General features: G+C 35.2%; 1 protein-coding gene and 1 long non-coding RNA gene across 3 annotated transcripts; one reads left to right on the top strand and one right to left on the bottom strand.

Moving 5' to 3' along the window:
• Positions 1 to 93: 93 nt before the first annotated feature.
• LOC113049826 (Meckel syndrome type 1 protein-like) lies at positions 94 to 9,911 on the bottom strand. The gene is made up of 18 exons (XM_026212489.1): positions 9,652 to 9,911; positions 9,300 to 9,427; positions 9,165 to 9,217; positions 8,067 to 8,222; positions 7,431 to 7,528; positions 7,171 to 7,299; positions 6,743 to 6,847; positions 6,538 to 6,646; positions 5,255 to 5,311; positions 5,129 to 5,171; positions 4,872 to 4,934; positions 4,466 to 4,536; positions 4,317 to 4,386; positions 4,109 to 4,216; positions 2,847 to 2,980; positions 2,670 to 2,752; positions 2,485 to 2,582; positions 94 to 2,247 (listed from the first exon to the last, which is right to left on the bottom strand). The coding sequence occupies exons 1-18, from the start codon at positions 9,726 to 9,728 to the stop codon at positions 2,144 to 2,146; spliced, it is 1,686 nt and encodes a 561-aa protein (XP_026068274.1). The 5' UTR covers positions 9,729 to 9,911; the 3' UTR covers positions 94 to 2,143.
• Positions 9,912 to 9,977: 66 nt separating this feature from the next.
• On the top strand, positions 9,978 to 13,561 carry LOC113049827 (uncharacterized). 2 transcript variants are annotated; one of them, XR_003276647.1, is made up of 4 exons: positions 9,978 to 10,402; positions 11,213 to 11,338; positions 11,430 to 11,549; positions 12,827 to 13,561. It is a non-coding gene; the product is annotated as an uncharacterized LOC113049827 (long non-coding RNA). The 2 variants fall into 2 exon arrangements; XR_003276648.1 differs by lacking the exon at positions 9,978 to 10,402 and adding an exon at positions 10,512 to 10,642.
• Positions 13,562 to 27,357: the final 13,796 nt, after the last annotated feature.

Here is a 27,357-nt window from a genome sequence, read left to right as displayed (position 1 = left end):
GACATTATGAATGACAGTAATAAAAGTACATTTTATCAGATGATATACTGTATATTCATTACATCTGTAAGAAGTTTGTTAAAGATCTGGGATTCATCTGCTGTGTACTCTCATAAACATCTCAGAAGCAGTTTTACATGCATTCTAATAAATGTCTAATTGACATATGACAGGAAACATCTTAGAGACGTACTACAGATGAAAAAATACATCTCAACACTCTTAAAAATACATCTTGCATATGTGCAGACATCAAATAAACTTCTCCAAGATGTACATGTATGAGTTGGTGAGTGCTTTACTGTCAGGTGCTGGTGCCACCTTCTGTTGAACTTAATGGCACTACTGCTGGTGTCCTTAAACATGGTTCTCGAAGTCAGAAAAAGTCATAAAAGTGTTAGAAGAATGTTGTCTGTGGTATATTTTCACTGCAAAACAACAAGGAAATTCAGCAAATATCACTGCAAATTTAAAAAAAGCAGCAGCAAAATCAGTAATTTTAGGCCGAAAAAAAGGTAAAAAGTTCCTCGAACTAATGAAGCTTCCGTTTCTTGGTGTCGGTGCAATCTCTTGACTTTGTGTCTCAGTGACGTGCAATCATAGCAGGATGCATTCTGACAGAAGCAGCTGTTATATAGGCACCAGGACTGAATTGCCCAGTTCTGACATTGCCAACCCTTCTTTAGACCCAGTAATATACTCTTGAAAATAAAAGTGCCAGGATAAACAGAAATGGCTATTTAACGTTTTAGTGTTAAAAACTTTTTCTATCCTAAGAACACTTTTCTACTACAAAGAACTTATATGTGGTGGGAAAGTTCCATGGATTTTAAAGATTCTTCATGGAACTGTACACCCTGACAAAGAACCATTTAAGAAATGTATTTTTAAGAATGAAAATGGAGAACACTTCACACAGCAGCATGATACCCAAAGAGTCTGTGCATTTGGTTTCACTTTACACATGGACAGGTGGTCTGGGGGACAGTGGGCTGTGTTTTAATCCGACTGCCTGCCTCAAGGGCTGTGAACACAGGAGTGCTGATAGCTGACATTATGTTCTCACTATATCCATCCAAATCAGATGAAGACCATGTGATCATGCATGTCTTTTGACAACACAAACTGCAGAGAAGGAATCTGTAGAGAACTAGGTAACTGTAACAATTCCCATGAATCATATGACTGCCCTTCCATGTTTTTATGACACGGGTGGCTTGTTTATAGATAAGATGGTGCCCTCTGCTGTTTATTTATGTGCTTGGCATGTCTCACTGTCTGCATTAGACGTTTGTGCAAGTACTTTTAACCAACTCTTGGAAAGTCATTTGAGTGGATCTACAGCATAAATTCAGTTCCAGTTACCGAGTTCAACGACCCACAGTTGTAGTTTATCGCATATAAACGACCCACAAATATGTAGCCACAAAACTAAAAATATCCAAATATGTTTCTTCCTTACCTTCCTTAAAAGTATAGCTATAAAGTCTGAAATAATTGAAATATAATAAACCTCGCTGTGTGAAATAATAGCACAAACACATCTATAAGTCTTGAAACATTATGCAAACCTTATGCTCAGATTTAACCAAATGCAATCCCTCTTTTGACATTAAAAAACTACTGTCAGAATTGATTAATTAATTAGGAAAATTCATGGGAGGAGAGTATTTAAATAAATCATGCAATGTGATTTACAAGGGTTTGTGGTAGTTCATTTACTATTATTTGCACTATTATTTAATGCCCAAACAAGTGTCTTAACCCATTTTGAGCTTGACATGGCTGTGATTGTTTCTAATTTGCTCTGGTCATTATAGAAATGAGTCTGCGTTCTTTCATTTGCACATTATCAGTAGATCACCCACTGAACTTTCCACTCCAATCTGCACTTTTATGGGACTGTGAATTTGGGCTAAACTCTCTTTGAAATTCCTTAATCTCGATAAGTTACCAAAGCAATCCGGTTTAGTTTTTACAATAATAATGTTTTCATTAAGTGCATTTGCAAAAAGCAAAAGAAATAGGTAGAATGTACATACATAATACAAGTAATACATAAAACACAACTGAAAAAAAAACTATACAAAAATGTACTATACACATAACCAGTATTATTATACACGTTCCATGTGTAATGTTGCTATGCAGAAGACTCTGAGTTTAATTGTGCAGAGGTGTTGATGAGGTCTCTGGGTAAAGTGTCTCTTGCCTCCTGCATTCGCTTACGTGCCCTCTGAAATGCTTCTGAAATCATAAACACACACCAAATCAGAAAGTACATACATCCTGTAAAATATCATATATTGTTTGTCTGTACTGAGGTCAATAGCAACTTGAAAAAGTTTTTTATATATATATATATATATATATATATATATATATATATATATATATTTGGAACCTCTAAATGTGAACAATGACCTTGGCAAGTGGCACTTATTAATAGTTATAAGGTCCTAAAGCTGTTTAGTCTTGTCTTACCCAGAACATTATAGACAGAGCCCTGCTGACTGTGTCCGCCCAGCTGATCCAGAACAGTCTGCCTTCTTTTCTTCAGGGTGATGGCATCAATAAAAGCCCTGAATAAAATAAAAAAGCTTTTATGGTCTTAAAGGGGCAAAATAGTACTGTTGCAATGACAAAATGCTGAGATTGTGTTGGCCAACCTGGCATGCTGGATACAATTAAGAGTAAAGGTCACACTTCCAGTGGTTTGAGTGCGAAAGCCAAAGCGACTCAACCGCTCTCCCTAAAAATAGAAGCAAGAGAACATTAAACTGTTAAATTGAATTACTGGACATGCTAGTGCAAATCTTTCCAGCAGGAAATGTATAAAGAGTCACCTTGAAAGTGCCAGGCACTCGGACATAACTGATGTCCTCGAGTTCAGGTGCTCCGCCGATGAAGAAGCGTCTCAGTTCAGCCACCGTGCCGGACTGGAGGGGTCTCCAAGTGTGGCAAGTCATCCTGTGATACCCTAAAAACATGAAGTCACAAATGTGCGTACTAGAACGTACTTGTACAAAATTTGCTACAGTTCATTAAATAAACGATGTCCTTGGTTTAAAATCTTGAATTGGAATGACATGTGACAAAAGTACATCATTGTGATTAATAAAGTGGATCACCCAGGCTGCATTTATTTGATCGAGGAAAAAAAAACAATTATTATTACAATTTAATGAGTTTTCTATTTGAATATTTTAGCAGCAATTACACCATTACTCCAAAATGTTTAGAGTTATAATAAATAATAAAAATGTATTTATAGCTGAATTTTCAGCAGCCATTACTCCAGGCTTCACTGTCATATAACCTTCAGAAATCATTCTAATATCCTGATTTGGTGCTCAAGAAACATTCCATTTAGAAATGATTTGTAACATGTCTTTACTGTTTCTTTTAATTAATTTAACACATCCTTGCTAAATAAAAGTATTAGTGCTGTCAAATGATTAATCACGATTAATCGCATCCAAAATAAAAGTTTGTTTATATAATATATATGTTCGGTTTATATTTATTATGTATATATAAATACAAACAAATGCTTGTATATATTTAAGAAATATATTAAACATTTATATATAAATATATACATGTATATACATGTAAATATTTTCAAAATATATACAGTGTGTGTGTGTAATTATATATACATAATAAAAAAACTCAGTAAACATACATATAAATAAAACTATTATTTTGGATGTGATTAATCACGATTAATCGTATGACAGCACTAAAAAGTACTGATTTTCTTCACCCATATCAAAATTTTACTCTAAAAATAGCTATTTACAAATTGGGATATACAATCATTTTATTGTTTGTCCTACTTGGTGTTGAGGAAATTACATTTGCATTTAAAAGAATGTTTGTGGAAAAGTTTATGGTTGATATTTATGATTTAAATAGGAAATTATCTAAAAAACCTGTCACATGTTTATGGTGCCAATGCCACCCACATCACAATTTTACTAAACAAAATGAATGATTTGTGAATTGGTTATGTAGCATTAAAAAGAAGAGTTTCAGGAGAACATCTGACATGAATGTCACTACATTATAATTTGCGATATTTCAGAACAAAAGACTTTCCTACCCGGCATTGAGGGAATGACCAGGAAGCCGTAGCCTTCAGTTCTGTAGCGCTGCCAGAAATCCAACGAGAGAACTTTGAAATACAGCACTGGCCACTGGGGCATTGACCCTGCACAGATGATCAGCATTTCATCATTTATTTTCATATCTTCGGGACGTTGTCTGTGTAATGTATTTTTCTTATATTCTGAGGCAATCAAAGATCTCACCATCAGACTCATCTTCCTTGTGGAAGAAGGTCTCAAAGCTGAATGGATAGGAGAAGAAGGCAACATCCTCCTATAAAACAAAGAACATGTTTACCACATTTCCATGAACACAGAGCCGGTTGATGGGGTTTATTAAAATGACATCTTACCTTTTCCACACTGTGTGTGCGACATGTCTGAGTCACACCGGACAGACAGTGAAAGGGAACACTGGACCAATCTAAAAAACATGAAACAACATCAATTACTGACATAAAATACAATGACTAATGTCTGGCCACTTAATTCACGCTTAAAATGTCCGAATGTCATTTCATTAGTTTAAAAACCAGAATGTTTACCTTTGCCTTCATTTAAAACATTACTATTTAAAAATGAGCAAACTAATACTTTTTTGCTGAAAAGGTGTACTTGTGCTTTCTTTAAAATCTTTCTGTAAAATGAATACTACTTCGTTTGATTTTGGAAATCAAATGCAATGCCGTGCATATAAATGAGACTTAACTGTTGAAATATTTTTTTCCAGTGTATGTGGTTGAGAATAGGATGACTTACTATTTGGTAAATCCAGGAAGAAATGGACATAAAGATTGTCATACTCATAACCCTGAGCAGAAACTGAAAGTAAAAAATGTTACATTATATTGTGAGCAGTAACTTCTGAGACCAAGCTTTTGCTAAAATTAAAATATATATATATATATTGCAAACACTACAATTCAAGCATGCATTTAATGTACTGATGTTATACTGCTTTGCCCACAGTAAATCTAGGCTAATCTTTATGATACAGGATAACGGTTAATACTCACCAATCTCTCCATTTACAATCAGGCGAAGGATCCCTGGAGGTGGCTAAACGAAGTGTTGGACAATCAGAATGAAAATGTCACCATATGTATGACACCATAAGTCTGGATAAGAATTGCAATTCTTACCATTTCAAAGTCTTGGCCAACCAGGCTGTTGAGGTAATCTTTGTGACGTGTGTACAGCTAAAAAAAAAATAATAATGTGTGAGAATGATGAGTCCACCTGAAAAGGGTCAGCAATCCACAAGTAAGCCTCGGGTCAGCCAACGAATTCCAAAGTTCTCTGGGGAAATGGTCCGTGCAGTTTAGCTTATTTTTTCATCCTAAAAAAAACACCTTGTTTGTCCATGACATAAAATATCATGTATATCCTTTGCACATATAGTAATTTTTTCCATTTTGCCTTTAATATGATAGGATAGATCAGAAAAGGTAATCGAATTGTGATTTGAACTCGGGACGCCCTTGGCGCAACAGTGCTGTATGTCGGCACACTGCCCACAAGAGCAAGGCTACAGGCGCCAACATAGTTTTATACTAAATTAATATATTCAGAGCTGCAAAGTATCAATAGAAAACAGTTAAATATTTTTTTTAAAAAACTGTGATATACTTTGTTAAATAACAGCAAGTGATTGCTATTTGTGTAGCGTGAATAAATGCATACCAAAATAATAACCCAAAAATATACAACCATATACCGAATTATTATTAGTTTTATTAATTGAGATTTATGCATCATCTGAAAGCTGAATAAATAAGCTTTCCATTGATTGATGGTTTGTTGGGATAGGACAGTGATCCTCAAATCTGGTTCGCGGTATCCACTTTCCTGCAGAGTTTAGCTCCGACCCTGATCAAACTCACCTACCTGTGATTTTCTAATGATCCTGAAGACACTGATTAGCAAACTCAGGTGTGTTTGATCAGGGTTTGAGCTAAACTCTGCAGGAAAGTGGATCTCGCGAGCCAGATTTGAGGATAGGACAATATTTGGTCGAGATACAACTATTTGAGTATCTGGAATCTGAGGGTGCAAAAAAAAAAAACTATCTAAATATTGAGAAAATCGCTTCTCAAGCTGTCTAAATGAAGTCCTTAGCAATAAATAATACTGATCAAAAATTACGTTTTTAGATATTACGGTAGGAAACTTAGAAAATATCTTCATGGACAATGATCTAATATCCTAATGATTTTTGGCATAAAAGAAAAATCAATCATCTTGACCCATACAACGTATTTTCTGCTATTGCTACTAATATACCCATGCTACTTATGACTGGTTTTGTGGTCCAGGGTCACAAATGTTTCTAATCCATCCCTTATGAGATTCTGTGTCAGGATGCTGCTCAGAGAGTGAGTGAGATAGTAAACCACCAATCCTAGACATGAACAAAGGGACATACATCTCTGTACATGTGCTGCTCTCTCTCGTTCTCCTCCACATGAATGTGTGAGGAGGCGTTCTCCAGATACAGCCTCCACACCTCCCTCTTCTCCCCCTGCGTTTCCAGTCTGGTGTGAAAGACAGTCAAATACACCTTCTGTAATCACAATGAACTCGTCCCAATATTATTCACAAGAGAAGTTGACAGAAGTGGTAGGTCTTGCCTGTAGGCTCCTCTATTGTTGTTAAAATCAGGTTTTATTGTGATTACTCCATTACTGTCTGCTTTTATGGTGCATAATACATATTCATTCTCTTTCAAGCCCAACCTGTAAAACAGTCACATGTCTGGTTATGTCACATTACTTTAAATGGGTCATATCATATAAAATAGTTTAAGTAAAGTATTTTTCTTTGTATTTTTGAAATAACGGTGTTCGTAACATTTCTGTAGATTATTTACCTAAAAAATGCAGCAACAAAAATGTCAGTTTAATTTTATAGGTAAGATAGAGAGTGGAAAATGGTGATATAAAACTAAAACAAAACCTAAAAAAAAAAAAAAACATTATTAATGGACCTCCTGTCAAATAAATAATAAGACAATGTATGATATGTTTAAGTGGATAAAGAAGAGTATTGTCACACTTACTTTCCTGAAGGCCCCAGATCTCCCATGATGTACATGGCCTGCACTGGTGTGTTGATGATGTGACTGTTCTTTATGAACTCCTCCGAAGGCTCCCATGTGATTAAACGGGACTTGGGAACATTAGACTCTCTTAGATGTGTTTAAAAAATAAATAAAATGAAAACAAGGTAAACCTCCTCAACTTTTCAAATATGATAAAGGCTTTACAAAAAAAAAGCACTTCAAAGACAACTATATACTATACTTCTAGGTGCACTTACACAGGACGTCTCTCTTGTCTCCTGTGCCTAACATTGGCCATGCGTTCTGCTAAAAAGGTTGGTGTAGGCTGAGCTGGGATCAGCAGACTCTGAGCTTGCTGTCGATACAATCACAACTTCAGAAATCTGGAAAAACTCATGCAGCCTAAACATCCATTGGTGAATCTCACCAAACCCGTCGAAACCATATCTGGGTCATATCTAACACCAAACAATTCAATATTTATTACACAAATAAATAAGAAATTTAATTAGATTAAAGGAAATTAAGCCTAATTTCAAAATATGAAGATTCTGTATTGTGATGTTTTCATGACAATTCTTAATTTGTCAAATTGTCTTTTGGCGGGAAACCTATTCCAATTTCAATTCAAGTCACTGGGAACTGAAACCGTTTGGTTATTAGCCTTCTTTAAAATATATATTTTTGTGTGTGTGTGTACAGCAGAAGTAATACATTCTTACAGGTTTGGAATGACAAAGAGGTGAGCAAATGATGACCTAAAATGATGTTTGATTCTCTTTATGCAATAAAATGTCGTATTTTTATTTATTTATTTTTTTGATTTTGTGATGAAATATGACCTAGGTATGTTTCTGTCAGGTTTAAAAAAGAAAACGGTAGAGTCAACCGACCTCTTCCCATTTGGAGAAGCGATCAAAGTCTGTGTAGGTGAAAATGCGCTGGTTTTGTCTTCTTCTGGATCTTTCCATTGCCATTATTTCTGTGTGATACTGACGCTCCAGTGGTGTTTGACAATTTGACTCTGTTTGGTAAAGATCCACTTCATACTGCATGTAAATGACAAAGCAGAACTCATCAGATACACTAAGAAAACTGACTATTTAGCACAGGGTGACCACATGTGCTCATTTCCCAGTTTTTGTAGTATTGCCCTTGATTGGAGCTGTTCCAGTTTTAGAGCATGTTTGAAACAGCTCACAGATACAATGCAAAAAAGCCTGACTAACATAGCCAGCTGGTTATCAGAGCAATCACGTAGTGATTATTTGCACCAATAAATTCGGCTGCAAGCTACATTAATCACTTGGTCATGCGCTGCTACTTCAGTTAAGAAGAACTTGACCTGGTTGAGAGCGGAGCACTAATATTATTGATGACCAAAAGAGTCAAAAAAAAAAAAAGGAACGGCTAAACATTAACACCTGCAACAATTACATTTGCAGAAAACACACACTTTGTGTTCAAAATGAGTCTAAAATGAAAAATAACAAGCCTAATTAAGGATAGTAATAGTCATTTCCATGCACAAACCTAAATTACCATTTGAATAGTTTATAAAAGTGATGAAAGGAAATGAAAGTGTTAGGTACCCTAGAAAATGTTTAAAATAGTTATTTATCATATGTTCTTATATAATGTGTTTTGGTAAAGCCTTGTTAGTCTTGCACTGCTCGCTATTCACAATGGTTACTATAACTATAGTGTGACTTACGGTGTATTAAAACCAGTCCAAAAATCATAACAATCAAACTAACATAATAATTATTAATTTTAATAAAAGCACAGGAAACACCCACAACAATTAAACAAAACATTACATTGTCCCCATTTTTACAAAAAAAAAAAAAAAAAAATAATAATAACAATATAATACAAAGTGAGATTTCAATGAAATATTGACCACTTAAATAGTAAATCTCCCCAGTTTCCTTCTTTGAAATCTGGTCAGTTTATTAGCGCACACAGCTTTGATCTCACTAGTGACCTACCTGACTAAAGAACTTCTCTTGCCAACCAACCACCAGTTCCTCCGCATCAGTGGCTGTGTTAGAAAGAGAGAGAGAAAATGATTATCCACCATATGCCAGTGAATTGACAGCTTTATATCAGCATCCTTCACGTACTGGAAGCTGCTTGTGTCTGAGAGCTGAAGGTGTCCAGCTCTATAACTCCTCTCTCCTGCTGAGAAAGCACTTGCTGATGGAGATGTTGAGACAGAGCAGCTGTGGAGGTCACACGCTGTATGCGCACTCTAAAACAGAAACAAAACAGTAACACTAGTATCATATGTAATACATGTTGTTTTGTTTATCATATTTAGTGACTTAAAGTGTCATGTACAGTATATAGAGTGGTGCATGGATTTGTTGTTTTTAAGAATACCATGGTATTTGATATGGTAAAGACGTTTGGTACACTTAATAGTACGTTAACTATTATTATATATGTCAAGTACACTCAGGCGACGTCACTTACCGTATTCGTAAGTTTTTAACTGCATCCCGGGAACGGTAAACCGATTCACCGGTGTCAGTGCACCAACCCTCGGCCATGTCTGACACTCGGCCTCAAAAGATAGAAGTCTGTAGGTTCAGTGTATCATTTGCATCGGTTGACTATTAAAAACGCACAGCAAGCATGAGCAAGGATAAGCAGCTTTGACTGATTTAAGTTCCTTCTTAATTCAATCCTCCGGTAGGAAGTTAATACAACACACCAGAGCGTCTCGTTGCATAGTAACACACTAACGTTACCGGAAGCAGCCGGAAGTCACTCATGCGCATGCTCGGTGCGGATATAAATACCCTGTTCTCAAACCAGCTAGCACTGATTTTTGATTCAGTAGTTACACAAAACGGGCTTATAACTCTGATCTGGGAGCAGAAGTGATAGTAAACAGTCTGGGCTTCACGTTCACATTTGACCACTGCTAGTGAACTGAAAGCTGTCCCACGTGGTTTTGTTTGTTGTTGAAAAATGAATATAGTGTATTGGATGTGGCTGAGGTCGGTTCTTTTTAAATCATGTCCAGTTGACAAGTGCCCAAAACTGCTTTACAAAGCTTCACCTCGTTTGGAATTTCAGTGGGATTTACATGTTTAGACGTAGGTCCGATGTTCAGATATCGGACGTGTATCTGATTTAAAACCTCATATGGAAGTGACTCAGAACGGATGCAAAAAATCGGATCTTGTGCAGATTGTTATGTTTACGATCTGTGTCACATGTGAGTAAAAACAGATTTTTGGTGCCAGTGTAAACGTAGACTAAGTTTCCAGTAGCCAGTAGAGGGCAGTTAACTCAAATGTCACGTGGTTTAGCTCATGGTTTTACAAATTGGTTCAGGTTGCCATAGCGATTGATTTACTGGCGATTTTTATTTATTAGCGATGCTAACTCATCAAAATCAACAATTGAGCCCAAACAAACTGATGAATACGTAATCAAGTGAACTGAATTCCATCAGGTGGATACTAGTGTCACTAATTATATAAATAATAATAATATATATATAACTGCAAATCAGCACAAAATGGTATAAATATGAGTACAATTATTAAGAGAAGCAAGTTTAATTTTGGGGCAAAAAAATCTGAAAGAAGTCCCATAAATTATGTTTCGTGGTAACAAAAGATATATATATATATATATATATATATATATATATATATATATATATATATATTTGCAAGGAGAGCATCATACTTCTCAAAACGAAAAAAAAAAACTATAGTGGGAAAAGAGAAAGAAATGAAGATGAAATTAAGGAAAAATGAATTTATGAAATGTTGTCAAAAGTAGCCTAAAACAAAATAGAAAATCCTTCATTTGTTGTTTTTGCTACTTAATTGAGTTATGAAACAGGTTTTCATAACATAAAAGCTTAGTGAAAGGAAAATCCCATCTGTAGCCTGTAGAGGGCAGTTTAAGAAAACTGTTGAGGTTTTAGACCGTCTGCCTAGTTCTTTTGAGAAGCACATCTCATAATTAAGTTAACTATCAGGATTTCCATTGTTTATTGTTCTTGATATTATAGGTGAAAGCGGAAGAAGGTTGGCAAGTAGTTGGTAGGCCACTGTTGGGTTAGAGGAACACGGTCCTGAATCCACAGTTATGCCATGTTCAGATTTCAAGATGTCCAGACCTACACTACTGTTAATGGGTAAGAGCAAGTGTGTGTTCAGACATATTTAGACTCATAATTGTTGTGTTCTCTTTGCGTTACACTGGTCTGTCTGTGTGTGTGCTATCAGGTGGAGAGGGTGATGGTCTTTCTCCAGAGCTGTGTCAGATGTGTGACGTCCTGCTCACTATCCCTCCGAGCAGGAACCTGCGCCCTGGAGTATAATCTCTCAATGTGTCTGCAGCCACAGGTATGTTAATATAAGTAAATATCGTTCTCAATTTCTGGTAACCTTACAATTTATTTGTTAAAAATTAAACACAGCTCAGGAAAAACATAAATTATTATTATTATTATTATTTTTTTTACATTTAAAAAACATAAATTTACATTTTTAAAGTTTGTATAAAAAAAATGAAAATCATTTGTAAATGTTTATTTTTTTAGTCAGTGTGTCTGCAGACATTGTAATGAAATCTGCCATATAACTTTATTCACTTCTAGGAGGCAAGTGTTATCGAATGTGTAGATGATATGATGTAGTTTTTTTATAAAAACTATTTCTTTCAAATTTATCACAGAGCTTTAGATGTTGTGAATCAAACAGGCCCACTGAGTTTTTTTTTTTTTTTTTCAGCTCGGCCTCTGTTAACCTTATAGATGTTTATTCATCGCTTATTGTGCGATTCATCACTCATTGTGTCTATAAGGACAAATGTCCCTATAGACACAATGTTATAGCGGTTACAAGCGGTTGCATAGTTATGGCCATTTTTAGTTTTTTATAGCCCCACTAAGTGGCCAAACTCAACAATGTTTTTCATGTGACCTCAGATCTTACATTGTAAAGTGAATTTGGTGAAGATTTCTCCTTCTGTTCAAAAGTTAGAGTATTGCCATTTTAGTAAAATCGGCCCTGCCCTTTTTGAAGGTTTAGAAAGTACAGCTTTTTTTAAATATAATTATTGATATTTGTTCTCCAGAGAATAGTTCTAGTTCACAAAAGTAAGTTTTTCAAAAAATCCAGAATACTTGAAAATTTTGCCAACATGACAGCCGAATCCGAAGCGTGTGCTTTGGTTGACGTAATCCAAGGTTTCTACGACATAAAACACGAGTCTGCGATGAACTGTTTAGGAGTTGTGAACAATTTTGTAGTTTTGACCTCTGTAGCGCCCCCGTCAGACTGACTGGAGCGAGCCTTGGTGACGTTGTAGATGGTGTGTACACCATCCATCCAAGTATCACATCTCAATGACGACTGAAGGTTTATAGTCTGCTTGATCATGTTTTACAAGGAGATTGCTGATCCTTGGTCATTCTAACAATTACAATATGATTTCAGCACTATGCGCTTGAACCGCTAAAAAATAATATAGAAAAAGGGTTTATTTTAAATAGTTAACCAGATTTCATTGAGATTCAGGACTATAGATCAATAAAACATATTGATTGTTAATTCATAATGTATTTCAATGTAGTTCAGTCATTTTCTTTTAATGTATTGAGGTTTTTTCCTTCTCCCAGGCATTCTGCTGCACTCTCGTCCGTCCACACACACAGGAAGAAGAAGATGATGATGGCAACAACGACAAGACAGCAGCATTATTTACTCAGACGTCTCTCATTAGCTCCCTACAGTGATTAATGACTGGATTACTTCATCAATTAACAGTCTGAGAGTCTGGAGAGGCTCATTGATCAGATAAAGAGAGGCTGTAGATGCATTCTGGACCAGTTACTGACTATGACCACCTTGTTTAAGACAAGACCTTCGCTACACAGGGTCACTGGGGGGAAACATGCTTTTAGAAACAGAGGTGTAATTATTTATTCTCTTCATGTCGGAAGTTAGTTCATGTGCTTTATTACTGTACACAATTGCTACATGCGGATTAATTAAAAGTAATGCTAATTTTATTGATGATATTTATATTACTTAAAAAAAACTTGAATGCTCAATAATAATGAACAGTATTTGAAGCAGCATGGATTAAACACTACAACAACACACACAGAACTGTAGGCTAACATGGCTGTGTGTTGTGGGATGCAGTATTTTCACAGTGTATTGCTTAAATGTAGGTCATCCAGGTACTGTATTTCACGTGTATGGTGAAAATGTGTCCCACTTTAAATTAAGTGGCCTCAACTATTGTGCAATAGCATCAAATAATAAGTACAATGTACTTATTGTGTTCATATTGCATGCATAATTGCCGCTATTGAGGTGGGATATGGGTAAGGTTAGGGACAGGTTTAGTGGTATGGGTAGGTTTAAGGGTGGGTTAAGATGTAAATAAATAATTACAGATGTAATTATGTTCAGGTATTTTTAAAAAAGTACAATGTAAAAACATGTACACAATAGGTGCACTGTACCAAATGATTATTTTAAATGTGAATACATAGTAGTTAAGGCCATTTAATATAAAGTGGGACCTAAAAAGTTTACATTTTCAGTGTGCACTACAGCCTGTACATGTATATACGCTTCAGAATTAGAGCAAGTTCCATCCAATCAGCAGGTGGCACTGCATATATATATATAGCTAGCATGTGAACACTTTTTTTTCTGTGACAGTCAAGATGAGGGATTGACACATGGATGCTGGTGCTAGACCAGTAACATCTAACAGCGTTTACGTGAAGTTCACTGAATGGATATCTCACACCTCCATTTCCCTTCACGCTTCACAGCGAGATGCTGACTGCAGGTTATGGACCAAGATGGTTTACAATTAAACTAAAACGTGCACGATTGGCACGCCTGCGGGGGGCAGGACAGTACGATTAAGCTGCTAATACTATAGACAGTTAGAGCTCACTTTCATTTCACCCATAGCTCCAGGGGAGAGGGAGATATGAGATGAGATTGAATGTAATGAAGCACTCTATTGTTTTTACAGGGAAGACTGATCTGAAGGTCTTTGTGACAGGAACAGCTATCCTCTGAAGTGTCTCACAAAACTGACGATTTGTTAATCCTTCCAATTGTTAAATGGACAGATATGTGGATTATTATTATTATTATATTTTTTTTTTCAATTTGATTAAAATTAGATTGCTACATTTATTTTGTTACTGATTTCATTGCTTTGAGACCTCATTGGAGGAGAACTAAGGCTTTTGAGGTCATCTCATAGTCTACATTTGAGTGTTTGTAAGACCAGGGTTATTACAGTTAATTAAACTTCAATAAAAATAAAAACATGAATTAAAATAAATATTAAATAAATAAAAATCAGATACATAAAAATATGACACACACACACGCACATATATGTATAAGCTCCATTATTACTAGTCATTAGTAGTATTGATCATTGGTATGTTCAAAATAGTGTTACACTACATTAGTAGTGGTAAAATAATATGTAGTTATGTATGGAACTATGATCAATGTATGTTGTTTTTTAATGTTATAGAAATTAAATAGAAATAAACTGGATTGATTGGTTAATTGAGAACAAGACGAAAAAAATAAAGCCATTTTGTTCTCAAAATATTCCGTTCACTATTTTTGCTTATTAATGATTCAGTGTAGAACATTAACATCCGTGGAACCAAAAGAAAAGTTCTTTATAGTGTAAAAAGGTACAAAATGTTCTTCACATTAAGAAAAAAAAAGATTATTTTAGGAATTCATTGTTCCTTTTAGAAACCCCAAATTGTTCTTATATGGCTTTGCTGCAAAAACCCTCTTTAGGAACCTTAATTTTTAAACATGTATGTATTTACAAGTAAGAACAATAGAAATTATGCTTGCCTTCGCAGGAACCTTATAGTCTCCACTTCACTGTACTTGCTCAGTGAGCAAATTATTCAGATTCTTCCTCTGTTTACAAAATCGAAGCCGAAAGTCAACATTCTCGGAGTTCCTCTTTCCTCTGGTGTGACATTTGTCTTTCTTTTATCGGCTCTCAGGATGAGTCGCGGGCGTGTCTGCTTTTCTCGCCTTTGTGTCGGCAGGTTAGATTGACTGGCATTTCCCCCTCCCCGGAGTGCACTTCTATTAATCTGTTTAATATGCCACAGAAAGGAGCAAAGTAATGGAACAGCCGAGCGTAAAAGCTGCCTGCTAGCTGTGATAGATGGAGGTCAAGGCTGAGGGACATTCTTAGTTCTTTTAGCACATGCAGGTCCAAACAAATCTTATGGAGTGAAATCTATCTATCTATCTATCTATCTATTTATCTATCTATCTATCTATCTATCTATCTATCTATCTATCTATCTATCTATCTATCTATCTATCTATCTATCTATCTATCTATCTATCTATCTCCTTTAATCGCTCCTGTTCACCCACACTCCTTGCGGTCTATTTAGTAAATGAGGCAACTCCACTGCACAAATGAATATTCCTCATAAATTTATTATGACACTGTTTTAGTTCATTACAGATCGTGAGTTATTAGCTAATTTGTTCATTAAAAGTGCAGGGCAAATTGACTGAGCTGGTGTACTATGACTGGACTAAACGTGGAGCTTAGCTGAGGAGTACAATTGAATTAGAGTTTAAAAAGATAATATAGTAATAGTATAATTACTATTTTCATATCGAGATGTTTAATAAGACAATTGAAAATATTGTTCTGTTGAGTTTTATCCAGTTTAATAATAGTTGTCTATTTATACTCCTTAATTTATTAAATCATATGTTTTTAAATATAAATATTATAATATTAGCATTGAATAATATTAATTCTAAATAATCTACATGAACATGTTAGGTAGTCAGATGACCTGCTGTGTTTGTATACTGTCACTTACTTTTGTAACACATCCATTTGTAACAAAATGCAAATTTTAACGTTTAACGTTATCCGTTTTCTTTCCCTTGTTTTCTCTCTCTTCATTATGCTAAATTACAGAAAGACATGTAAATAAATATTGCCTATGATAGGTCTAGTCCTCTACAAATGTTGAAATATACCTGGACGTAATTAACTTGAATTATATTTAAGTATCTAACTGTTTCTAATATGAACAGCTTTTTCCCCTTTATGTGGGGAAAAAAATAGTCCAAAATGCATATTATTGTATTGTGTTCTTTATTAGACAATATGTTACAGCTGCGTTGACCAACATTAACTCTACTGTATTGAGTCATTTGTTTTATTAAACAATTAATACTTAAATTTCACTGAAAACCAAGGAAGACATCAGTTATGCTCTGTCATTCAATTTGGCTTCTGGTCAAAGTGTCAGACAAAAGAAGAACACTGGACTGTAAATGTGTGTGTGTGTGTGTGTGTGTGTGTGTGTGTGTGTGTATGACGATAATGCAGCATGACACATCTGAAATGAGACTGTGGTTGCTATGGCACGGAGCCAGGAGAGGACAGACTGTGCCATAAATGATTTGCATTTACATCATGTAGGCTACTCGCTCACGGCCAGTTTCTATAGGATATTCCCTGCAGGATCCTTCCAAACCTCATTTCCATACCTGTGAACATACTAAATGCCCCCTTTCTCAAAAATCTTTGCATGTAAGAGGTAAGACAAGTTTATTTTTGTGATCAATAGTAAATACATCTAATCGATCGAAAACTGGATTTTGGACACATTGCATGAACTAATACTACAAATGTTGAGTCGCAGTTTGTGTTGTATGTGTCTAACCATAAACCTGTGAAATCTTTGAGAGAATATACAGTGTTGGACCATTTCTAGATTATTACTGTACGAAGTCTGACTTTGAACATGATCCACTAACATTTGACAAAGAAAAACTGCATCAGTGTGCTTGGTATGAGATGAAGAACTTACTTTAGTAAAAAATGACTTATTAAAGTCATTGATGTTCAGTGATGAGCTTTTGGCTCAAGGTCTGCATTTCATGTCACATCAGAGGTGTTTTGTTGGGATTAGGACTTTGCTTTCTGCAAACCAGTCAAGTTCTTCCACACTGCCTGAAACAATCATTTCTTTTTTTAACCTTATACACAAAGGCATTGTAATGTTAGAATAGGAAAGGGTCCTGTTCAAACTGTTGCTATAAAATAAGAAGCACACAATTCCCTAGAATATCATTCTATTCTCAAACATTAAGTTTTGTACTCATGGAAGTTACCAAATTTGTCAGATCTGTACATTAGAAGTATACTTTTGTCCATATAGTGATTTCAGAAGCAGTCCAGGTATTTAGACAGACACACTACTCATTTGGCATACTTTTTTGCACACTATATATTGTGAAGTATAGGCATTATAAGCTGAAATATTAGTAAGACCCCCTTCCGCATACACTGATACAATAATAATATGCTGCATGCATATTATTCACAATGACACAATGATTCGTCTTAATTTATTTTAGTGCTACTGCTTCTCAGTCAGTAATGCACGTATATTCACGCATTGCTTGAGATAAAAAGGCACTGGTGATTACAGACCTTTCATTGCTGGTAGAAGAAGAAAACACAGCGGTCTTGTTCCCTGACACTTGCTGGCAAGGAAGGATGTGCATCGTTATCAGCATCCACCCTATCTCTCCATCCACCCACATCTGTCTCTGTGGCCTGTCCTCCTGATCTGTCTTCTAGCAGCGTAAATCACGTTTCCACTATGATAGATCCTTTCACGGCTGAGCAGGAGACAGGTGTCTCCAGTTATTGATTTCACTCAAGCCCTTTACCAGCACAGATACCACATCATTACAGAAACACCTGATCTCAGATTCATAGCATGCATTATGAAGTATCTTTTAACCTTCCTAAATATTGATGCATGGGAAGGGAAATAATGGGCAATATAAGAGCATATGGCTTGGAGATGAGATCAATTGAGCACATATACTGTAGGTTTGTTTGGGCTTCGTAAATGAGGATAAAGTATGCTGATCAATTTCTCTGTAGTTGTGCTATTAATATTTTAAATTTAGGTTTGGTTAAAATGGGAATAAATGAGCAAGATGGATCATAAGCTAGACTACCAGTCATTCCTAACACAACAAACTCATTCTAAACATGCCAAGTTAGATCCATGATAAATATTAAAGTATGTGTTAAAAAATCTGCTCAAAATATTATGAATTTATTAGATTTTGTTTTCATTTCTGAAACAACCTGATAAGAGATATACACAAAAACAGAAGAAATCAGGACTTTTTACAGCACCATATATTATATCAGCTCGGTAAACATAAAAAAAAGTTAATATTATGTGATAAATGTACTATTGTAAATTGTGATTTTTTTTTTTTTTGCTCTGTTTTTGTGCAGATACTGAAAAGTGTTTAGATACTGAAAGTATCGACTTTTTTTTTTTACATATTAAGTGAGTTAATGATTTAGTAATTGCCCTTATAAACCGGGTTGCCAAGTCTGTCACAAAAACACTTTTTGTTTGAAAAAGCCCAATGAACCTAGAAGAAAAGAAACTTTCTCTAAAAGAAACTATGAATTCCTAAAATAATCTTTTTTTTTCTTAATGTGAAGAACATTTTGTACCTTTTTCCACTATAAAGAACTTTTATTTTGGTTCCACGGATGTTAATGTTCTACACTGTATCAAAACTGTAAATATGCCACTTGCACACCTAAAGTACATATTTTACAATCACTTCTATGCATTAAAAAAAAAAAATTAGCTTGAAAACCACTAGAAATGAAAGACATTCTGTTTTCATAAACAAGACCAGGAGCTCCCACCAGTGCCCCTCCCTCACAAAACATCTGGCACAGTTTGAGGTTGAATTTAAAAATATTTCAATACAAGCATTTCAATCTAATATAGTACCTATAGCTTTTGAAATCATCTATTGCATTCTTCATTCAGTATGACCAAGATATACCTCTGTGTTCTCTTTTAGCGTGTTAATCGCTTTAAACATGAACTGGTGACTGGAGAGAGATAGAAAGCACCAGACAGGTCCAATTACTCTGCCCCCTGCCATTAGCATCCTGTGATAGAGAGCAGAGTTGCCAAGGGCTAATAGAGGGGCTGCTGGCCTCTCCTTTCACCCAATTATTGGCCACGTTGGCCACCAGTGTCACCACAGCCACTGCTGCGAGACAAGACTGTGTGAGATGAGTAACAGTGTGAGAGGTCAAGCTGTGGGGTGGAAGGTAGCCAATATACTTTAAACTTCTGTGGTGTTTCTTCTCATTTGGACACTTGATATATTTCTTTAAGTGGCAGCTTTTTTACTGCTTGGCCTGGTAATGACATGCAGTGCTTTTTCAAAAACTTGACATATAACCCTAGCCCATTTTAGTGGTTACATATTAGAATTTTATTTTGTAATATAACTCCAATGATGCACTAACTAATTATAGCTATGATTTATTAGCAAAGGATCTCAAGAGAGTTAAATTTCAATACCAATTTCAATCTCATAAAATATAAACATTTAAATAATCAGTTACTTCCTCCACCTCCGCCAGCTCCACCTGTCTATATCAGAGCTCTGTTTATATTGGGAAGACAAAATACATCAACATACTAAAAATAATATTTGTTGCCATGATTGAAATATATATGCACACCTGCAACCATACAGCAGTTGTTCAATGCACCAGGTTGCAACAGCTCAAAATTAGGCTATATGTTAATAAGTAACTATTTATTGAATGTTATTATTTTGTTATTGTAGAAGCTGAAATCAGATAGCAATCAAGACACAACATTAAATAGTGTCCTAACACATCTGATTAACAATAAAATAGTGTTTAATTTTACATTAATTTCCACATTAATTTTACATTAATTTCCACATAACATAATTAGATATTAAAATATAATATTTTGCCAGCAGGCAATACAAAACCGGTTCAATGTGCTTTGATTTAACACCTTTAACATCACACCTGCTTATAGAATCAACCTTTTTATATTTTATTTTTTTTTATTTATCCATGTATTTAAAAAACACCCTTATAATAATTGGACAATTATGATGCTACTGGTTGCTGTTGTTGGATACATGAAAGCCCATTTGGGGCTCTGTAACCACACACTGACTCATACTTTAGGATCACTGGTGCTCCTCTACAATTCCAGGAGGTTCCACTATGAGTGATGCTTCCTCTAGCAGCTCACTGTAACAAATGGAGTGTCATCCTGCACCGTTGTAAAGTCTGACCCCTGTATTAATTATTCCTCATCATCCAATTTCTCCCTCAGTCTTGATTTATAGGCAACTGTTGTTTTTAAATTAGCCATCAAATCTGTCTCTTTTAGGTTATACTGGACAGGCTAATGGCCTGCTGTCTTTCTCTCCTTGAATCCAGTGTAAAAATCTCTTATTCTTTAAACGTTTTTAATGAAATATTGCTAAATCACTCTATTTTTATACTGTTTTAGTGTGTGTGTGTGTGTGTGTGTGTTTGTGTGTTTATTTAGTTTTTTGTTTCTTATTCCTTACAGTGACTATGACTAAAATCTAAAGAATAAGTTAATGTTTTAAGAATTTTTCCTAATGTTCCCATTATGTTATTTAAAACATGTTTTGTGTATGTTCGAAACATCCCATTTCAGAAGGGTTTTGTGTTTGTGCATCGACTAATAATGATGGTGAGCTTTGCATTCAAAAGCAGGATCCAGATTGGGTATTGTGTATCCAATACTGTATATATCTTGCAAGTTACAAAATATGCATAGCATGCAGTAAAATAAGACTTTTGTCTTTCAGCCACATGTTTATAAATGAAAAATGTACATAAAAATGACTTATGTGTTAGTCATGTGACCAGCAATATCTCACTGACCTCTGCATGTTCTTCACACATAGCTGCGACACAGCTGTCATCTGGACAAATATCTGGTGAGTTTATCAGAAAATATGGCAGTTCTTCATGGGAAAGGCCACACACAAGGCTAGAGAGCTTGCAGGAGATAAAAGTGAGGGGTAGAATATTTATGGAGTGGCGCTCTTTCATTGTTTTATTTCCATGAAACCTTAAAATGTGTTTTTCTTCCATAAATATGTACATTTTATTTACATATACTGTACCTACAAGCTGTTTTTAGTCATGCAACAGCATGTTGTTAATTGCTAAACAGTAACCCGACATTCTACTATATCAACTATACTTCCCATGTGAAATTACAATTACGACATTGTAATTGCTGTGATTGTTTTGTGTTTAACGGTGTTAGTAAGGCATATTCTCTATGGTGATTAGGTGTTAAATAAATGATAGGATTCTGGGTGGGTGGCTGAAGGGCTGCCAACATGAGAAGATGACTCCTGTCTGTAGCTAGAGAAGACTTGCCAGCATTTGGCAGCCATGATCCATTAACCATAAATCCCCTCTCCCTTTGTAGCCCAACATATTGTCTCAAAGCTCCATTAACCTCAACCAGCCTTTTGACTAATAAAAAAATGTTGTTGTTATGAAGCCAGACCATGCTTTCTTTTCAGGTTTCTAGTTAGTTAAAGACAATATCCAGCCAAATGCTCACACAAAATTTCTACAATTTGTTGGAAGAATACTGTTTTTATTTAAATCATTCTTTATTTGCTCGTGTAAATGGAATAATTGTTTTATAGACTGTTTCATCTGGTGCACGCGCCTGGCCCTAAGTTAACTTCCAGTCTGTGTTGTGTACAGTATATCGGTCTGGCTGCGGTGCCTTTTACAAACGCAGTTAAAGTCAAGGTGATGAGTAGAGTGAAGTTGGGCTCAGGTGGTTGGGCTGTGGGTTGTGTTTCCCATACATTTATTTATTTTTGGAGACTCGCCACGATTTTAAAACTGATCGATTTTCAAAAAGGCTTTGTTGAATAAAAATGAGTAACATTACGTACTGCATGTTTAATAATAATAATTCCTTACATTTATATGTTTAAATATGAAAACGAGGCACGGGTGTTTTTATATCACTATTTCTGAAGGAAGACTTGAATGTTATATGCCTGATAACGCAGCATATGTGAGCGTAGCTCTGCTTTGTTTACTGCTTTTACTGGGGAAACCTCTATTTCTTGCGCTTTATGCATCTCTTGCTCGGAAATAATTAATTTGCATTTTCATTAAGTACACCTGATTTATGCAGCAAACATAATTTTGTTTGTTATCAAAAAAAAAAATATACTCTAGAGGGACTTGGCTGTTGTTATTGATTTTATTTGGAAGTCTACCGGAAGTTAAGTTAGGGCCACAAAAGCGCGCATGCGCAGTAATGTTTGTTTATGTTGCTGCCGTTGAAACCGTCTATAAAAGCAATAAGCCCGTGAAGTGGTTTACAGTGAATTTAAAACTACTAAGGGGCATTGTTAGGCACGTGAAGTGGAATCCCCCTTAGCAGTTATAAATTGAAATTGGTTTCTTGGGGCCTATTGCTTTATTGGGTTTATGTCGAGGGTGATAATAAGGTCTGGCCTACAATAATATGTCATTACTCTAGCCCTTGATAAATAATAATAAAAATAATAATAATCATAATTCATTACATTTACATAGCACTTTTCTAGGCAATCAAAGCGCTTTACATTGTCAGAGGGTATCTCCTCATCCACCACCAGTGTGCAGCATCCACCTGGATGATGTGACGGCAGCCATAGTGCCCCAGAATGCCCACCACACAGCAGCTTACTGGTGGAGAGGAGACAGAGTGATGAAGCCATAGGTAGATATATGGGGATTGTTAGGAGACAATGATGGTCAGAGGGCAATGGGCGAATTTGGCCAGGATGCTGAGGTCACACCTCTACACTTTTTTCGAAAGACATCCTAGGATTTTTAATGACCACAAAGAGTCAGAACCTCAGTTTAACTTCTCATCCGAAAGACAGTGCTTTTTGACAGTATAGTGTCCCCATCATTATATTGGGGCGCTAGGACCCACACAGACCACAGGGTGAGAACCCCCTGCTGGCCTCACTAACACCTCTTCCAACAGCAACTTAGTTTTCCCAGGAGGTCTCCCATCCAGGTACTGACCAGGCTCATCTCGGCGGATATGACTACAGAGCAAATGTTCTAAATCAGTCAATTATAAAGGTCTATTTTAATTGGCAGCTTCTTGTGTAATCAGTAAACAGCAAGCCAAATAACAAGGTTTTGAAACATTATATTAAACAGTCCCTTATAGCACATGTACATCTCAGAGACATCTATTTGATGTGCGTGTTTACATCTGTAAGATATATTTTTTATAGTATTTGCTTAGCTATCTCTGATGTAACTTGCCAGATATTAAATAGACATTTAGAAAATGTATTTAAGATATTTATATTTATAGTGTAATACTGACTTTTTAAAGGCATTTATCTTGGAGAAATATGTGTGTTATATGGGAGTCTTTGATAGAGATTCTCAATCGTCATTTTAATTTTAGGGTAATACAATGCAATATGTTTGCGTATTGTAATTCTGAGTGATTTTGGGCAATGTGTCAAAGGGGGGTTCCTGATGCATCCTCAGCACAGCCCTCCATCAGAGAGCTCGGAGGAATCGAGTGATAATCGAGCTGAGAGTCTCTCAGAGCTCTGCTCAGTTTGAGTGCAATCATCCACGTGTAATTGCCATAATTGTGGTAACTTCATATCAGGTTGAGTGGCATCATCATGTCAATGAGACAGTGTCTACCCTGGAGAGCCCTTTCTGTTAATTAGCCTGAATTGATTTCAGCAGCTGACCAGAGTGATGTTGATATACTATGCATCCACTTCACATACACATTCACCACAGGTTTACATGTCAGTTGATAAATATCAAGTCAAAACACAGATTTTGGGTGACAGGAAAGCTCGATATTGATATCTTAATTTTTACAAATTTTTACAAGTTTTACAAATTTGTAATCTGTATGTTTATGTAAAGCAAACACAAGTAAGTAATGAAGGAACACTATTTTGGCTAAAAGAGCACATGTAATGCAACATTTGTATTTCACACAAAAATGCCTATACATATTTAAATGTAATATTTTAATTGCATATAAATATGTATCCATTTGGATTTGGAGTTTTATCAAAATCTGATAAGCGTTATGTGATGCTTATTTATCAGTCATGCATAACAAGAACAAGTTTCATGTAATAATACTAATAACTACAATAATAGACTATTTATTTTTATATTTAACATCAGCAAATACAGTGCATCATATGTAAACAAGACTAAGCATTTTAACTAAGTGAATCATATTTAAACCATGTTCATACTTTAACTGATTCATGTTGTTTCTAAAGAATTTCGATAAAGACATTTTGAAAATATCATTATTTAAACAAAATTAGATGCAAATACAAGCCAAGCCATTTTCCCCCAAGCGTTAGAAATGGAACTAAATTATAACGTTGTATGCAAACATCTCAAAATGACCTGCTGGACTCAATTTTCAATATGATAAGAAAGAATTTAACACAATCATTTTGTAAGCACCACCAAATGAACAGCACATAAGCACGTTAACAAGTAAGCAAACAGCCTGAAATTGGCTACTGCTGAAATACAGAGAGAGCTGTTCTTCTTTAGCAAATGGAGAGGTGATTATGGTAGATTGCTGTATTTCTCCACACTTCCTCTTCATCTGTACCTTCAGCACCATGTGACTGTGTTCAGAAAGCCTCCTTTAGACAAATGAGTGTTTACGCTGTCATGTCCCACCACTAACATGTCATAAAGTCCCATCAGAGCCAATTATACCTCATATTGATTCAGACACGTTCTAAACCGTACAGACATCACCCATTGGCGGTCATTAAAGCTGTTGAACGGTGAGCGTTTTGTGAATTGCCCTCACCTCAGTGGCGCTCGCTGTGAGTCCTATATATAATAATGTGTCCCCAATTTGAAAAGGCAAAACACATAAAATGTAATACACCAATTTCTGTACGCAACAAAAGCCTCACAGATTCAGTGTGCGTACAAAGGAGACAGCAACAAAACAGTCATTCTCATCAAAAGGATGGAAGTAGGGCGATATTTGCCCCGTCTGCTATAAATATGTTCAGGGAAAATACTGGAAAAACAGCCAGAATAATTCTGGTAACACTCAATCCACTTTGCTGAACAAAACAGCTGAATTGTTCAAGGTCTGTTTTCATTTAGAAACACAGCCAGTGTGAGAACTCGTAAAAATTCACTTGTGATAAGATTCATTCTTTTCTAATTTAATTCAAAATGAGACTTGACAATGATCGAAAGAGCATCTTGTGCTTCAAAGGAAGGAAGAACATCTGACTGTCTGTACAAAGAAGTCACATAATCAACCACAAATAATGGAGAATCTTTATATTTTTCACAAAATGCTTATAATCCATATAATGTGCATATAATCCATGTTTATATATCAAATAGTAAATAATCATGTCGTGTTCACCTGTCACCTGAAATTTACTGATAGCAATATAGCTAAGCATAAAATGTTAGTTTGTGTGTGTGTGTGTGTGTGTGTGTGTGTGTGTGTGTGTGTGTGTGTGTGTGTGTGTGTGTGTGTTTATACACCTGTTTCTGGCATTATAATAATGCATTTACATTTACATTTACATTCATTTTCTTTTCTTTTTGTCTTGTAATCTCAATCACTGTTTTAAGGTGGTCACTTAAATGTTCCTAAGAAGTACTTTTGTAATGTTTGTCCCATAGAAGCATCTATTTTATCCGAAATACACTCAATTCTTCTCATTTAAACTTTAGTAGTATATAGCTATGGCACAAAATAAATAATAAATAATATTTTTTTTCTACAAGTAATAGAAAACTTGTTCTTGAACTATTTTTGCTATGACTTCCTCCCAGTAAACTATTCCAATTTGGATGGAAATTCAATTACCAAATGACCCTGGAGTTTTTCAAAACCCTAAAAAAACTGTGTTTATTGCCATTCCGTTGTACTTATTCACTTACAGATTATCAGGATAGTTTCAGAGCTTTCTTTGCCTCTTCTTTTACTCTCCATGGCTTTTTAAAGGTTTTTGGTCAGTGAATATCATAGTTTCATATATGCATTTCCCCCAATAATTATAATTACAATCAACCAGCCTTGTTAGCAATTATATCTACTCCTGTTGTCACATACAGTTTAATAACCTCGCTGAGGTTTCCCACAATTCAGTTAGCACAACAACAGATAATATAGCATATGCTCTGGAGAGAGGGTAAAACTATTAAAGAGCAGAGCTCCCAGCAGAAGATGTGTTTTCCCAGCATGAGCGTGTCTCGCTGGAGTAGATGGCCCCTGGCACACAGCAAAGAGAGAAGAGTACACAAACCCTACTTCATATTCACCACATGAAGCGCTCACTCTCTAATAATGGAGAAACAAATAAGCGTGACCGGTCTGATGCGTATCTCTTCATAATTTAATTACATTTTGATATGGTGCAGTGTGTGAGCTGAAGTGTATGTTTAAACTCTGGCAGGGGGTGATTTTACTGAAGCAGTGACAAACTTAATAAAGGAAATGTGCAGAAGGATGGTGTCTGGATGTCCAGCAATCATTTAATGACTCACAAAAGATGATGTGAGCGATAAGAACTTGTGTATATAGAACGTAAATAAGGTTTTCAACATTTAAGTTCCAAAATTTTATTACGATGAAACATTTTCTTTAAACAAATGTTTGCGAAACGGTCATTTTTAAGTCATTTCGTTGTTGCTGAAAAATCTTATACTTTGATATATTCTATTATTAGAAACATTTAACTTGTTACTTTACTGCAAAATACACTGCCATAATTCTAACATAAGAAAATTATATATAAATTAGTTATATAAAATATGCATACTTGTAGAATATGCTGTACTCCTGTAATTGTTTTAAATATATATATTGATTCATTTTATTTTGGTCAGTCTCTATATATTTCTTAAAACAAAAAAGTAAAAGTTGTAATATTGTAATATTCTAAAGTAGCCAGTTTTCACAGGATTTTTTAATGTAGCATATTTATAGTTTTTAAGTAAAATTACATTTGCAGTAGTGTTAACAAAGTCCTGCTACAGTAAAAGTAGATAACATTTTCTCTATTCAGAAAATGATTTATTATATTTTCTCTTGAGTATGGGATGAACTATGAACTTGACCCATTTATAACTTGTTTTTGGCAGGCTTCATAACATTAACTCCTTAAACAATACCATTTTATGATGTGA

Source organism: Carassius auratus, chromosome 30 (assembly GCF_003368295.1).
Source record: "Carassius auratus strain Wakin chromosome 30, ASM336829v1, whole genome shotgun sequence".
In the NCBI taxonomy this organism is placed as follows: domain Eukaryota; kingdom Metazoa; phylum Chordata; class Actinopteri; order Cypriniformes; family Cyprinidae; genus Carassius; species Carassius auratus.
Note: the sequence above shows the minus strand (reverse complement) of the source record. Positions and strands in the feature narration are given on the sequence as shown.

Coding starts and splice junctions, on each gene's coding strand:
- LOC113049826 (XM_026212489.1), bottom strand. CDS start 9,728: ATGGCCGAGGGTTGGTGCACTGACACCGGTGAATCGGTTTACCGTTCC. Junction 5,312..6,537: donor AGCAGCACATGTACAGAGAT/GTATGTCCCTTT, acceptor TTTTTTTTTTAG/CTGTACACACGTCACAAAGA. Junction 5,172..5,254: donor TTGGCCAAGACTTTGAAATG/GTAAGAATTGCA, acceptor CACTTCGTTTAG/CCACCTCCAGGGATCCTTCG.